This window comes from Jatropha curcas, chromosome 8, assembly GCF_041381405.1.
Source record: "Jatropha curcas cultivar XTBG-Jc1 chromosome 8, XTBG_Jcur_1.0, whole genome shotgun sequence".
Lineage (NCBI taxonomy): Eukaryota > Viridiplantae > Streptophyta > Magnoliopsida > Malpighiales > Euphorbiaceae > Jatropha > Jatropha curcas.
In genome coordinates, this window is record NC_143158.1 from 27,332,526 (window position 1) to 27,349,014 (window position 16,489).

General features: G+C 31.4%; 3 protein-coding genes across 3 annotated transcripts; 2 read left to right on the top strand and 1 right to left on the bottom strand.

Annotated features, from left to right (window-relative positions):
• The first annotated feature begins 4,122 nt into the window (after positions 1 to 4,122).
• Positions 4,123 to 7,102, top strand: HBP5 (SOUL heme-binding family protein). Its single transcript, XM_012223313.4, has 8 exons — positions 4,123 to 4,708; positions 5,001 to 5,138; positions 5,234 to 5,302; positions 5,402 to 5,473; positions 5,816 to 5,898; positions 5,985 to 6,116; positions 6,313 to 6,526; positions 6,805 to 7,102. The coding sequence occupies exons 1-8, from the start codon at positions 4,322 to 4,324 to the stop codon at positions 6,847 to 6,849; spliced, it is 1,140 nt and encodes a 379-aa protein (XP_012078703.1). The 5' UTR covers positions 4,123 to 4,321; the 3' UTR covers positions 6,850 to 7,102.
• Positions 7,103 to 10,863: 3,761 nt separating this feature from the next.
• LOC105639303 (3-ketoacyl-CoA synthase 11) lies at positions 10,864 to 13,651 on the top strand. Its single transcript, XM_012223314.4, has 2 exons — positions 10,864 to 11,268; positions 11,918 to 13,651. The coding sequence occupies exon 2, from the start codon at positions 11,925 to 11,927 to the stop codon at positions 13,458 to 13,460; it is 1,536 nt and encodes a 511-aa protein (XP_012078704.1). The 5' UTR covers positions 10,864 to 11,268; positions 11,918 to 11,924; the 3' UTR covers positions 13,461 to 13,651.
• Positions 13,652 to 14,104: 453 nt separating this feature from the next.
• On the bottom strand, positions 14,105 to 15,981 carry LOC105639304 (putative histone H2A variant 3). Its single transcript, XM_012223315.4, has 2 exons — positions 15,702 to 15,981; positions 14,105 to 14,774 (listed from the first exon to the last, which is right to left on the bottom strand). The coding sequence occupies exons 1-2, from the start codon at positions 15,816 to 15,818 to the stop codon at positions 14,478 to 14,480; spliced, it is 414 nt and encodes a 137-aa protein (XP_012078705.1). The 5' UTR covers positions 15,819 to 15,981; the 3' UTR covers positions 14,105 to 14,477.
• Between the last annotated feature and the right edge of the window lie 508 nt (positions 15,982 to 16,489).

Consider the following 16,489-nt stretch of genomic DNA (forward strand, 5'->3'; position numbering starts at 1 on the left):
ATCTATATATTGTTAGTGTAATCAAAGAATTAGTTATATGCATACAAAATATTTTATCAAAATTCAAAAATATTATCAATAATTACATTATAGAAAAAAACAAAAAATATTTGATCAATAATTAATTATGAATTGGCTATATATTGCTTTAGAGCTTCTTAGCTGAAACCATTATAGAAAATCAAATCATGGCTTATCTGATCAAACTACTGAAATTTGAATGCATAAAGTTTCAATACTTCAAATTTGATAAGAAGTGAAAGAATTAATCATCCAAACCAATATAAAAAAATCGATAATTAGAAGCATATCAAAATAGAATACATAGCTAATCAAGTATGATCTGGTTGGTCTTTTTATGTGTGTGGCAAATGAGGTTTCATATTCAAGACCTTTTAACCATAATCTTTATTACCAATTTAATGAATATATAAAGAATAGAGTTACCCTTATAGTATAGCTCGTAACGTTTTTTCGTTTATTGAATCAAAGTTTACTTCAAAAATTGATAATTAGAAGCATCAATTAGTTTCGATAATGGTACAGATGCTTTTAGAGTTTGAATTGTTTAATATATCAACTATGGAACTAAAAGTGATCATTTAGTGGTGGAAGTTGCTTTAACTAGTGTCTTATATTTCTATATTATCATGTCCTCATAATGTCGTCATCATCTTCACAACAGAGATTTTGCTGACTTAAATTTAAGTATTTTTTCAGCTTTTTAATTAGTTAATTATGTATTTTGACTTGAAGTCAAAGTCCTCGTGCTTAATCAAAATTATTAATTTTTAATATGTGGTGATGGTAATTGACTAATTAACTTATTATGTCATGATGATTACCAATGGATTTGGACTGACTTAATTAATTCTTCTAATAATAAAGTAGTATATGATTAATTATAATAATTTATTACACAAACTAACAACATAATATTAAGCCGCCTTATCGTTGAAGATTCTGAAGCTAAGGGACTCGCTGCTACGTACTGCAAGAAAAAGGGTTTCCATATATAGCCGAAAACCAGAGCTAGAGGATTAGATCTAACTATATTAGTAACTAAAATAACTATCTAGACCATCTTGCAGAATTCATTAGAGCTAATTTAATACTTTAGGGTTTTCCAAGAACTAGGGTTTTGGAAAAACGTTGATTGATCAAGCAGCCGGAGCATAGTCGTAATCTCCATCGCCATCATCATCATCCCCATCTGCTTCCAGAGACGCTGCCGGGGCATAGTCATAGCCGCCATCATCATCATCATCATCACCATCGCTATCACCGTCTTCTTGGGGTATCAGTGCCATGAAAAAATTAACATATTCAAAAAGATTATTTTCAAAATCTTGCAAATTCTGACCAGCAGGAACGCTGCCAGACATACTGTTTTTTCTAGCTAAAATTGCCATTGAAACTTGAATTCTGTCTGTTGTTTTCTTTTTCCCTGAAAGTAAGTCTTTAACTAAGTGGAAACCTAAGCTTTAAGTGATAGTTAGAGGATGCTAAGAGAAAGGTTATATAAAGAGAAAAAAGGTGAAGTGAGCGCTGGACATGAAATTGCCCGTGGGAAGATGTGGCAACTCGCGGAGGACACGTGAAATAGAATGCCAACTCGATGCCTGCATGGCATCTACGTGTGCAAATCAAGAACATGAATATATATTCTTTTCAGAAAAAGAACATATATGTATATAAATACATATATTTTGATGATTTTGTCGATGGAAAGCTACCTGTGATCTTTATTCACATTGGCAGGCAGGAAAAAGTGGGGAAAACAACTTATTTTAGGGCTTGGACTTTGAAAGCCAGATATTTAGTCAAGGTTACACACACATATGGACACGGCACAAAACACGGTACCGAAACGTGAGACACGTGATACGGTAATTTAAAAAAAAAAAAGGCATTGATATATTTAAGACACCTTAAACTAAATAAGTATTCCTTTCATTCTATTTTGTTTGCATGCTTTAACAAAACACTCATATTAAGAATTTAGTCAATAAAAATTATTTTTATCATTTTTTACCCTTTAAAGGATTAAGATATTAATGAAGAATCATAAATATTATTATAAAAAAATAATTATTTAAATATACAAATTTAGAAACCTTACAAATATATTAGGATATAAAAAAAAAGGAATAATAAATAAATAAAATGGGAGCGGATGGAATATAATTTATTAATAATTCAACTAAGTAAACAATCTTTATAAAAATAAATATAAAAGAAAAGTTTATAATTAGTTAAATTCTTGAAATTAATATCATTATTGAAAATTATAAGCATTTTCAAAAGAGATCAAATTAATCCCCACAACATTCCATAATTGAATTTGTTCAATACAGTATTGTCTGACACTTAGAATCCTTGAATCCTTGTGAATTACTTACTTCAAATTAACATTGTGAATTAGTTGTTGAATTTAATAATAATAGATATATAATAAATTACAAATTGTAAATTATGGGATAGAGTCTTTCATTCTTTTATGTATCTTTTAATTTTATATTTTAAGTATTAATAACTACAAATATATTTTTAAGATAAAAATTTTAAAATTTTTATTAATGAATGATCTAAAAGTAAAATTTAAGACAATAGGTTTAATCCCCTCAAGCGATAGAACCTAAAGACTTTTGGCACCTCAGTAAAGTGCGTTTTTCAGACGATCGAACTTGTGTTCCTATCCTTATATAGATTGAGGTTGCTTACTATCTGAATAAACGCATTGTTAGTATTTTTCAAAATTGTCTTTAAAGTATCTTTAAAGTGTCCTCAAATTGAGTGTTGTGTCCTTAAAGTGTTCAAAATTAATAAAATAAAATCAAATATTATGATATGTTTTTAAAGTGTCCGACACGTGTTCAGGAGTATTCGAGAAATGTTAATGTTCGACCCATATACGTTGAACATTTTAAAGTATCTGTGTAATTTAGTAATTAATTTCTTAATAATTTTAGCTTATTAATTAATAATAATTCAGTTTTATCCTATAAAGATTTGAAATATGTATTAGAAGTTTTTGGGATTATATTAAACTTCCAATTATGTATCATTCGAGTTGAGAGAAGAATATATAGAGGGGGAGCCAGCGCCCATTTTCAAAGGTTTGCTATTAATTCGTTTCACGAATTGAATTGACTTGCATTGATCCAATTTACAGATCACCCGTGCACCAAATCAACGATGATTTTTTTTTTTTTGTTAAAATAAGAATATTTATTACTATATAAAAAAAATAAAAATAAAATTCTCAAATATTTTATTTTCATTGATTTGATCTATGAACGGAGTTGTTAAGATTAGACAAGTTTAATTCTTAGTTTCAATATAAAAATGAATTTACAATTTCATAATCCTAAAATCAATTCCATTATTGTTCAACCAAAATTTATTTGGAAATATTATTGAATTAAATTTCAATTCCTGGTCAAGTTACAAGAATTCATTTTTTTGTTTAGGGAAACTAATTGTTCTATTTTTAATTAATGAATTAGTAATTACATAGATTTTTTTAGGGTTTTTTTTATTTAGATGGATTAAAAAAAATCCCTCCACCCAATTTTTTAAATATATTTTGGAATAGGATACGCCACGTCGTATTGCCGACCTTTTTTTCGATCTTCCTCCGATAGTCATTGTTAATAAAATATAATGGGTTTGGGAGGAAGATTGTCCAAGTTATATACTTTAACTAAACACCTTATCTTATAATAGAGTACCACAAAAAAAAAAAAAAAAAAAAAAAAAAAAAAAAAAAAACCCTAAGAAAAAGGAAAAAATTTTGTCTCTTCAATCTAAACCTGCCGACAAAAATGTTGTCGGATAATTATAGTTTTGTGTTGATTGGTGAAGGCATGACTTTTAAACCCTAAGCCATACTACTTAGAAAAATTTACAAAAGATGAAAAATACAAATAAATATGTGCTAAGATATAAAATATTGAGCTTTTAAGCTTTAAGAATCCGTGTTGCATCTAATGACAATTAAGGGTACCATTATCTATTTATTATGACAATTAAATAATTATTTTTATCCAACATATCTACTTAAATCGCTAATATCTAACGGGCTAATAAACTAGCTGATAGCTGCAATACGAGCCAATAGCCACTGCAACCGCAAATAATACAACGGCTATAATTTCAGAGGATAGGCACCTGCAGCTGCAAGTATTTTCCTTCGTTTATTGCAATGGCCAACCAATGAACCAAGCAGTAACTAATCCTAACAGACCATTTTTTTTTTGGGCTTAATATAAGACACCCACCCTCTAAAGCCCAAATTTCTGCCACGTATACCCAACAAATGGCCACCACTCAACTTTCGCTCCAAATCCTCCGCCCAATCCCCCCTGCCTGCGTTACTTCCCGGCAACTCAGCAACAACTTCCGGACCAGAAACTTAGCCGTTAGTACCGGTCGGAGCTCCAAGTGGGCTCTCAGGTTGAGTCTGGTGGAGCAGAGCCCGCAAGCAGAATCCACTGCGGTTAATGTCGAGCAGTTGGTGGATCTCTTGTATGACGATCTTCCACATCTTTTTGATGATCAGGGCATTGATCAAACGGCATACGATGACCATGTGAAGTTTAGGGATCCTATCACCAAACATGATAGTATAAGTGGTTACCTCTTTAACATTTCTCTTTTGAAGGTTATATTCAGGCCTCAATTTTTCTTGCACTGGGTTAAACAGGTTTGTAAAAATTGTAACTTTGATATTGGTTTTGATAAGTTTTTTGGTTTCTTTTAAAAATTAGTAATGCTAGAATGTTGAAGAGTCAGATTTCTTTGTTTTCTTTCTTCGGTTAGAATAAGTTATTCTTTTTGAAAATGAATGTTCCTTGTTCATATATAGAAGGCCTATTTCTTTGTTTATTGTTCCAATACAATCCAATTATTACATGTTTTATGTTATGATTGTCCATTTTGGGAAGTGCAAATATTTCATTTGGGTTTGGCTTTGTTGATTGATGTAATTGCTATAGACAGGACCTTTTGAGATAACAACTAGATGGACTATGGTGATGAAGTTCATGCTGCTTCCATGGAAACCGGAATTGGTCTTTACAGGAACTTCTGTCATGGGCATTAACCCAGAGAATGGGAAATTTTGTAGCCATTTGGTAAAGCTTTTACCTTTTTGTATTGGAAAGGAAGGTGGATAAGAATGTGGCCGAGAGAGAGAAAATATATGTGATTTATTCTATTGAATTTGTAGGACTTTTGGGATTCCATAAAGAACAATGAGTATTTTTCACTTGAAGGTTTATGGGATGTTTTTAAGCAGGTACAGTTTTTTTCAGTTGCATGAAATACCATTGCAAATGAAATTAATTTTTTTCCAATTCTTATGTGTAGGTTACGAAAAATTTTCTTTTTTTGGCAGTTGAAAATTTACAAGACTCCTGACTTGGAAACACCCAAATATCAGATACTAAAAAGGACTTCAAGTTATGAGGTTTGTCTGCCTTATCCAACAGTTCTGAGTTATCTGTCTATGGCATTATGTTTTACTAATATTCTAGTTACGTACGTATGGATGAAAAACATTATTTTCAGGTTTTTTTTTTTTTTTTTTCTTTTTTTTTTTTGGGTGGGATTTATGCGAAGGTTATGAAAGCAAAATCTTTTTTCTTGTGTTGCTTCTTTTTCTGTGAACTTGACTTGAGTTGCCAAACTTCTGTTCATTAGTATTGATGATTATTTCCTCAACATGACACAAAGCATGTACACCTATAATGCATTTCAAAGAGTGAGACAGTCATACAGCTCAGATTGTATATACTCTATGTTTTGACAGGTAAGAGAGTATGCCCCATTCATTGTGGTAGAAACAAGAGGAGACAAGTTGTCTGGGTCATCTGGTTTCAATGATGTTGCTGGGCAAGTATTCTGTTGCAATCCAGTTCAATAATATTTTTTTCGCCTTACCTCAGTATGTAAGTGGATGATTGATGCTATCTTTACAGGTATATCTTTGGAAAGAATTCTACAATGGAAAAAATACCGATGACAACACCTGTCTTCACTCAGGCAAATGATTCTGAGCTATCAAAAGTTTCCATCCAAATAGTTCTTCCATTTGAAAAAGAATTAAACAGGTGAAGCTCATCAATTTTTTAGGGCTCTACAAGTTCAAGATTAAATTGATAGAAATGGGATTGAACTAGTCATTTATGCAAAAATTCGGTTTATTTTTTGGAAATTTGATGTTAGAAATAAATTTATTCGAGAACAAAATTCAATAATCTCACTCCGAAATATGAGCAGTTAAGAATGATAATGTGTTTTGACCAGTTTACCAGATCCTAATCAAGAGAAACTTAGCTTGAGGAAAGTGGAAGGAGGCACTGCTGCAGTACTAAAGTTCAGTGGAAAACCAACTGAAGATATTGTCCGCGAGAAAGAGAAAGAACTGCGCTCAAGTCTTGTCAAAGATGGTCTTAAACCGAAGATAGGCTGTTTGCTTGCCCGCTATAATGATCCAGGCCGAACGTGGAGCTTTACAATGGTATGATATAGTCCTTACCTGTCTCAGAGTTGATTTCGTTTCTGCTGCTCATTCTAGTTTTACTCTTTTCATTTAAATCTGTGTTCAAACATTCAGACAGTCTGAAGGTAAATTCTTTGATAGAAGAGCGGTAGTTCCTATGAGAAACATTTGCAGCAATACAATGAGAAAAATAGAATGCATGATTTCCCACTGCTAAAACGATGGCATTTTGTAGTTGTCATCTAATTAACTACTGAGACATTCTCTTTATTTCTTTATGTTTGTTTGGATTGAAGAGGAATGAAGTGCTAATATGGCTGGAAGAGTTCTCACTGGAATAAAGTCGTTATCGCAAGTTCGCATCCATTGTTGATCATTCTTCCTCAAAGAAGTTACAGAGGATGTGCTTCCACCAAATTGTAAACAAAGAAAATTGTAGACGAGGTAAAAACTGTCATTTAGTACAAATATAAACTGGTTACGAGGTAATACTGCTTTTGACATTTCTACAAACACGACAGAAGTCTGCAAAGAAATTCATGTAATTATAATGAATGTCCAATATCGCTGACACACAATGTCGTTTTGTTTTGATTGTCCTGAGTTTGTTGCTTCTAAAACTTGAGCTCTGGGAAACTAGAACTGAAAACTTAAAAATAAAAAGAAATTAGAGGTTGTCTCTGAGTTAGATTTTGGATATCTCATATCATATCTGTCTCTTCAATAGAATTCAATCATTGATAAGTTAGATTACTTAAAAAGGCACATTATTCAAGAACTCTAGATAATAGGACAATCGATGGGTTGTTTTCACCTTTTGGCCAACCAAATAAAAACAGAAAACATAAAACAGAGAAAAAATGAGTGGAAATGGCTTCTCCAACAAAGCAATTCCTTTCCCTCAAAAAACCAAAAAAAAAAAAAAAAAAAAAAGGAAAAAAAGGCAGTTCCTTTCCTTTCAAAAAAACAAAATCACAATTTCTTACGTGGTCACAAAAAAAATGTAGGGATAAGTTTTTTGGTTCTAATTGAAGTAAATTGAATTAATACAAGTTAACTAAATATATAAAAAATTTTTAACAATTTTTCTTTATTCCCCTAATTTTGGAGTTTGGATTTAACACTAGACTTATATATTTAAGTTAAATTAAAATAATTATTTAATTTGATTATAACTAATATTTTATTACGACTCATGTCCAAAAAAATCAAAATTTAAGTAATTATGCAATTTGATTATAAATAATATTTTAATTTCGTTATAATAGGACTGTTTAGTTGAGCTGGTAATCTGCAATATGAATGTTTGGTTGAGTGACGCGTACTATATAAACAAGTCAAGACATGAGTCTCCGACTCCATGATCGCCATCTAGAAGACCAAGTCAGAGGTGGTTGTAAGTTGTTCAGAAAAGTTCAAGTTGGCAATTGAAAGCCCGTGTCTTAATTACGACAAGCTGACATGAATGAGACGAGAGAAGTTCTCCAAATGGTAGGTTTCCCTGATGTGACGACTCTGGACTGTTCCACTGATTTCAATTCCTTACCTGGATTGCTAGTTTTCGACTGATTTCAATTTCCTTCGGAATTTCTTTTCTTGATTTCGAGTTGAATTGTTTTTAGAAATTCTATATATATTAAATTAACATGCTCCCAAATCTTGACAAACATACGTACGTACACGTAGATGGAGGGTTTTATAATTCACGCTAAAGCTTTTGGCTTCTTCTAAAAATTCTAAGTTTGACTGTTAACATATCGTTTTTATATAAAATTCAAATAAATTTATTTTTCTTATACAATATTGTGAAATTTAATTGGTGATGTGATATTTTTTAATTTTTTAATTTTTATTAAATTTTTTGATTCGAATAAATTAAATTATAAAACTCTTTTTCTTCCTTTCTTTATTTCTTTCAATAATTAAGCAGTACATAATAAATTTATTGCCTTAAATAGAAAACTTTGGTTTCTTTTTTTCTCTATAATTAATAATTCAAAAAACAATATTTATTTAATAATATTATTTAAACAATGTCATACCAACGCGCGATATTGCGACTAGTTATTGCATTAATGATGAAACTATTTTGCTTTTTTTTTTTCAATAATTAATAACTATATGCCAATCATGTTGTGGGTCTAGTTGGTATTCTTACTTATATGAGATGTAAGAGTTTTCGAATTTGAGTACTTTCAATTATAGTTATTTTCATCAATTTTGTAGGCTAAGGAAATGACTATCCTTGTTTTGTAGCCCACAGTGTTATTTCGGCTTCAATAAATTTAAAAAATAACAATATAATAAAATTTTCACATTAATCCTCTTAATTTATAAAATTTTTATTTTAAAATAATAAAACTTTTTATTTTATTTTTTCCAATAATTCATAATTCATTATATATTTAACTTAAAAAATTTAGAACATCTTCTTAATAAAATATTTTCATTTAACATAATAATCATAATCAAGTTTAAAATAATAATCAGTATTAAACTCGCATAATGCACAGAAATACGACTAGTTTTAATATAATTTTAAATCTAAAAATAAATTTATAACAGTCAAATTCAAAATTTTAATCTGAACGTTATGCAAAATATGAAAAACAATTATGAAAAAGAAGAAGATAAGCATCTGAATAAGATCATGAAGACAGCCAGAGAGGCATCCATGTGACCTGTTTGTTTTTTTGGTCCACGTGATGTTAGTGGTGAAGAGGAAAATACTAGAACCGAAGACTAAACAACTGAGGAAATTTTTTGCTTACCCAATCATACCAAGCCAACTTTTTTTTTTTTTTTAATATTATTATATTATTATTTTTTTTCTTCGAATTAAGTTAGATTAAACTAAAGTATTATTTATAATTGATTTAATGTATAAGTGAGTACATATACTGAATATAGGTAAATTTTTCTATAAATAATTAAAATGCATAATTGAAAATGAATTTATTGACTTTTAGATTAGTTTGCAAGTGCTCTACCAATTTTAAAATACTACAAATACAAATACAAAGTTTTTTTTTTATTTGGTTGATATTATTAATTTATTTTTTTAGGAAATGGGACATCCTACTTTTTTTACACAAAAAGAAAATAACTTTCTTAGAGAGAGGTTGAAAAGTTACATTTTTCTAACATAATTAATTTATTATTTAATGCATTATTATCTAAATATATTTTAAATAATTTATTGCAAATATTATTTTCTTTTACAATTTAAAATCTATTTATTTTTTATATATTATTTTCTCTTTTTTCGCAAATTTTCTTTATATATTTAGTATAATTACTCGATTCATCTCTTTATTTTATTTATTAAAATCCTTTATATGTAAAATTATTTTAATGTAATTAATGTTTGCTCAAAAAGAAAAATTTAAATTTACTATCCCCTACTATCCAATCAATAGGAGATCCCATATTTGAATATGAGAATGAGACTCTCTCCATCTAAAATCTCTTCACAATAAAAAAAAATGAAAGCAAAACTCAATTTGGCAATAAGAACTATAAATATTTTATGGTATTTTAGAAAAAAAAAAAAAATATACTAAAATTTTATTTTTAAAATAATTAAAAATGAAGTCCTTTTTAAGTATTTTATCTTTTTTAATGAAATTTTATTTTCATTATTTCCATTGACTTTTGTATTAGACACTATAATGAAAGTAAAGATTTCTAGAACACTATTTATCTAGCATGTGAAGTTAAAAAGGAAAACACACAAATCACATGCTTACTAACCATATCATTTGTGTTTTACTATAATTAAATGGGAGATACATAAATTGACATATAAATTATATAAGAAAAGTGTAACGGCGTTATTAATTCTTATTTTAATTATTTTAATTTATAAAATTATATTTTTTAATCTTTTTAATTTATAAAAATATATTATTTAACACATTCACTGATAAAATTATATGCGTTGAAAATGTAAGAATTATTAATTTAAAAATTATACTAATTATATATTAAATTAATATTTGCATGTAAAAAATAAAAATTTTAAAAAATATACGAAAATAATTCATATCAACTCCTAAAAAATGGTTAAGATGGCATGATAAAAACAAGTTATAACATATTGAAATAAATACTTATTTTATTATTATTATTTAACTGAAAAAATAATTTGCATAATTTAAAAAATTAATAATCTAAAATCCCATACTAAAAAAGAAAAAAAAAAAAAACAAGAACTTGGGATTTATAATTCCGCTAAAATAAAAAGAATAATATTTAATTCCTTAATCACCCTTGTCAATAGCCGGAGGAATATAGAATCGTAAACGGCTTGACGCCGGCAGGTTAAAGATTTCAAACCCAGTTGGCGCCGCCTATTGCCCTCTCTTTATATTCTCTCCGTAGTCCGTTGAAACCTAAAAAACGCGTCCCATTCGGCACCTTCCTAGCTGGTCAGCGGGCCTTGTCTTCACCTTCTCTCTGCTACCATCTATATATATCTCAAATTATATTCCCGTTTCTGTTCACGCACTTCTATTATTTCTTTTTCTCCCTCTTCTTTTCTTATTAGCCTTCGAATCTTTTTTTTCTTCTAATTTTAATTAGTTTTATTACTCGACCATTAAGATTCTAATTTAAATATAGTACTAATAATCCTTCTATACTGCACATTGTCTATATAATTTCGTTTGGCTGCCGCTTACAGCTAGCTTCTTCCTCTCTCTCCTTCTGTGGCCTTTCCTGGTAGATTCAAGCAATCCGTCTGGGATTTACCGCTCGAGGTTAGTTTTTCCTTTTCTTTTTCTTTGTTTATCGAATGCCGTTAATCTCGTTTGATTTGTTTTTGATTTTGTGAAACCTTTTTGGATCTCGATCTTTCCTTAATTTAGTTTAATCGAATGGGAAGGTTGATCTGGTTTTCGATTTATAATCCCTTTTCTGCCAATTGCATGAAAGTTGTTCTTTGATTTGAAATTCTGATCTGGGGTTCAGCTAAATTTGATCTTTGATGAGGGATAAATATTTGGTTAAATACAAAAGGAAGAACTTTTGTCGAAATTATAGTAATACAGTATTTTCTTTAAATATAAATGAAATTAAATTGTTCATTTTTTAGACTTTACCTACTTGGGTTTTGCTTGTTTCGTCTTAGAGACAGTTCAGTTAATAAAACTTTGTTTTTTTTTTTTTTTTCTACGAGAAAGTAGAAAAGATTGGGTAAATGCGGATGAAACTATTTTGTCACTGTACTTGTTTGAAAATTCATTTTGGATTTGAATTTCTGATTGCCACTGTGCTAGATTGTAAGTTCTTTTTGATTTTTGGTCTTTAGTCGTTGACTTCTCATTGTTCATTGCATTGCTTTTCTTCTTTCACATACTCATATTATTGTTCTCAGTTCTCACCAAATTAATTGAACTTCTTTAACAGAGGAGAGATGGCAGAGCCAAAGCCAACTACACCCTTGATCTCACCATCATCGTCGCGAAACCTTCCTGATTTCAAAAAATCTGTAAAGCTAAAATATGTTAAGTTGGGTTACCATTACGTCATCACCCATGGAATGTACCTTTTCCTTTCCCCCCTTGTTGTCTTAATTGCTGCTCAGATTTCTACATTTTCTCTTCAAGATTTTTATTCCCTTTGGGAGCATCTACAGTATAATCTCATATCAGTGGTCTGCTGCTCAATGCTTCTTGTTTTCCTATTTACTCTATATTTTATGAGTCGTCCTCGGCCTGTATACCTTGTTAACTTTTCCTGCTACAAGCCTGAAGAATCTCGCAAATGCACGAAAAGGATTTTCATGGATCAGTCTCGGATGACAGGAACATTTTCAGAGGAGAATCTCAACTTTCAGCAGAGGATTCTTGAGAGATCTGGCTTAGGGGATTCGACTTATCTTCCTGAGGCTGTCCTCAATATTCCTCCTAACCCATCAATGCAAGAAGCTCGAAAAGAAGCTGAGGCCGTGATGTTTGGATGTGTTGATGCGCTTTTGGCTAAGACCTCCATTAAGCCCAAAGATATTGGAATCTTGATAGTGAATTGCAGCTTGTTTAATCCTACTCCATCTCTTTCTGCTATGGTTATCAACCATTACAAGCTTCGAGGGAATATTGTTAGCTACAATTTAGGCGGGATGGGTTGCAGTGCAGGTCTGATCTCAATAGCTCTTGCTAAGGATCTTCTTCAGGTCCATCCTAATTCCTATGCATTGGTTATCAGCATGGAGAACATCACTTTGAATTGGTACTTTGGAAATGATAGATCAAAGCTTGTTTCGAACTGTTTATTCAGAATGGGAGGGGCTGCAATATTGCTCTCGAACAAACGGTCTGATAGAAGAAGGTCAAAGTACCAGTTAGTACACACTGTCCGTACTCACAAGGGTGCAGATGATAAGTGCTTTTCTTGTGTTATGCAAGAGGAAGACTCCAATGGGAAGGTTGGTGTTACGTTGTCAAAGGATCTCATGGCAGTTGCAGGTGACGCCCTGAAAACTAACATAACTACATTGGGGCCTCTTGTTCTGCCAATGTCGGAACAGCTGCTATTCTTTGCCACATTAGTCGGTAAGAAACTTTTCAAGATGAAGATCAAGCCGTACATCCCTGATTTCAGACTAGCTTTTGAGCATTTCTGCATTCATGCTGGGGGAAGAGCTGTTTTGGATGAAATTGAGAAGAACTTGCAGCTTTCTGATTGGCACATGGAGCCATCAAGGATGACACTTTACCGATTCGGGAATACCTCAAGCAGTTCCCTTTGGTATGAACTGGCTTATTCAGAAGCTAAGGGAAGGATTAGGAAAGGAGATAGAACATGGCAAATAGCATTCGGTTCAGGGTTTAAGTGTAACAGTGCAGTGTGGAAGGCTTTGAGGACAATAAACCCTGCAAAGGAAAAGAGTCCCTGGATGGATGAGATCCATCAGTTTCCAGTTGATGTTCCTAGGGTAGCAACTATTTAATCCCTAAAATGGTTGGTTATGGTGTAGATTGTTGAGGACATGTGAATTGATTGGTTTGTGAAAGGCATTTTTTTAATTATTCTAGAATTGGAGCCAGGTTATTTGGAGGACTGAAATTGAAATTTGTAACTGATTTGTTCTGGCATTTCATTTCTGCTTTCAATGTAAGCATCATAAATTTGCTGCTTAAATTGCTTCACTTTTTGTTTTATTAGACCACAATATATGCATGACAAATTAGATTCTTCGAGGCAGATGATGAAGCAATGGTAAAGATCAAAAGGGAAGAAAGCAGCAGATCAGAGTAGAATATCTGTTGATAGTTAAAGCTTTCGATCCAATGTCAAAATGTTGATCGTTTTTAAACCCTATAGCTTGTCATGGATTGATCATTGCTTAAATTAAAAGTTTCTGGTAATGAAACGGTAAGAATGCAGGGGGGGATCTTCGATCTCAACAAAAAAAAAAAAAAAAAAGAGAGTAATCATGTGCAGTTCCAATTAATATCCAATCCGATCCAAAACAATAAATACAGATTTTTTTTTTTAATTTTTAAATGATAAATTTTGATTTAATTATGTTAAATTCTGCAAATTAAGAGTGAAAACACTATTACCTTTCATACCAAATTAAACATTAAAATATAAAAGTAGGAAATTCCAACTGGATTTCACGAAAGGTTTGATATACCAAACAGGACTTCTATGAATTCTGAGATACATACAGATGCAAAGATGCATGAAGCAAAACCAATCAGTTTGGCATCCATAAGCAGCCTTGCCAAAGTGAGCTTCTAATACTGCTACCATAAAGTGGGAATAAAAAGAAAAAGGTTGCCAAATAAGGTCATTATCCAAATATCCATAGTGTATGAGAAACCTACTAAGGCCAACCGAAATGAAAAAACAATAAGTAAGAGCTAACAATTTAAACAGTAGGTTTTGACCAGATCAACAGTAACAGAAAGTAGGAACTGTTTTCCCTTTGGCAAATTGACACGGTAAAATCCTTGAGAGTCTACTCCTTGGATGATTTGTTGATAAGTGATTTGTGGATGTGAGGGATGACTCCACCACCAGCAATGGTACCTTTAATCAGAGTATCAAGTTCTTCATCACCGCGAATTGCAAGCTGCAAATGCCTAGGAGTGATACGTTTAACCTTGAGATCTTTGCTAGCATTTCCAGCCAATTCCAGCACTTCTGCAGTCAAATACTCCAAAATAGCAGCAGAATAAACTGCAGCTGTTGCTCCTACCCTCCCATGAGCTGTGGTTCTTGATTTCAGCAACCGATGAATCCGACCCACTGGGAACTGAAAGTTACACCAAAAAATAGAAAATTCAACAGATATGCTTTCTCTGCCTTCAGAGAAACAAAAATTTCCAGTCCTAATTCATGTTCGTTTCCTAGATGAAGCAAGTAACAGCGTTTGGCAGAAGCACCACCGTTCCTTTACTCAAGCAATTCACTCACAAATCCACAAAAGATTCCCCAATTGTAAACATCCTTTAACTGAATAAATAACTAATAGTGATGAAATAATTGTTGATGGAATGAAAGCTCACGATCTCAAAATATCCGAGCTGCCTGAAGAAAAGTGATTATCTGAATTCTGAAAAAACTTATAGCACTCAACATAATTCGCCTGATATGCATCTAATGTTTCATGACACCACCTTTTCAAACATAGGTCTAGAATAGATGAAAACCTTACTAAAAAGGGCTAGTGAAGGTAAAAAAATGTACTAGAATTACAAAACTCCGGAAATTCAGACAATGAATTGATAATAGCAAATGAATAAATGTTTCATTTTCATTGAATTTTTAGATTTTCCTTATCCCACCAAAAGAAATGTGCTTTCCGAGCTTTTGTTCGCTAATTTGCATGTGTGACCCCTTAACAAAAGTAAAGAAACAATACGAGTTGAAAGTTATCAATCAATTACCAAAAAATAATCTCTTTTTTTAACTTGGCCACAAAACCAAAAAGAATAAGAGCCAAAAAGAGACATAGGAGCATCTAAATTCATACATTAGATGAAGTTAAATAAGCAAACGAAATCCAGTTCAAGAAAAGAAAAACAGAACAAACAAAATCCCAAACCAAAATCTAAAACCCTCAACTTAAATTAAACATCCATATTAACTGGGTGAAATCCAGACACGAAAGAAGAAGAAGGAACGTACTGGGCTGGACTAAATGTAAAAAGAGCAGGAAAAAAGAAAGACAGAATGAAACCTGAAGGCCAGCGCGAGAAGAACGAGAGATGGGCTTCTTCTTATCTTTGTCCTTGTCCTTGCTCCTGGTAGCAGCTGAAGTCCCAGTAATCAAACCCTTGGCGCCTTTACCGGACATCTTTTTCCCGCCAAAAACAAGTAAGAAACAGATTGGAGCTAAAATGGAAGACAAAGTGCGGTTCGAGAGAAGAAGAACACAATCCGCACGTTCAAACAGAGACGGAAGGTTATGAATTATTTCCGTGTCACTTGACTAAAATACCCCGTCCGTTCTACCAAATTTACAAACTACTTCTGGTCTACTACAGTACAACTCCTGCAATTGGAGTAGGTTATTAAGTGCTTGTTGCTTGCTTGCCTTTCGTATTTATTAGTGCGTTATTTTTCCAAGTACGACAAGAAAAAAAAGTCGTTTGAATGACGGGAAAGTATTTCTGTCTTGCAGTGAAAAGAAACTCTTTTTTTTTTTTTTTTTTTTTTTTTTTTTTTTTTGTTTAAAGGAGAAAAATTTACCTTTCAATAGAGAAAAAATTACTGTTTAAACCGGTCTATCTATTTCATTTAAACAATTACTGGGTAAAAGATAAATTTATTCAGAGAGTAAAAGTATATTGTTTATCGCAGGGTTAATCAGAATATCTGCTCAATGTCTTTTCAATTTAATGATGTGCAAGCTTATTTTTAAGTTAGAGATCTTTAATTCGACACCATAACATTTTAATAAAAAATGGAATAGAAATTCAAAGACAAAGGAACTATTAATCAATGACGTCTATGCTGCAATATTGG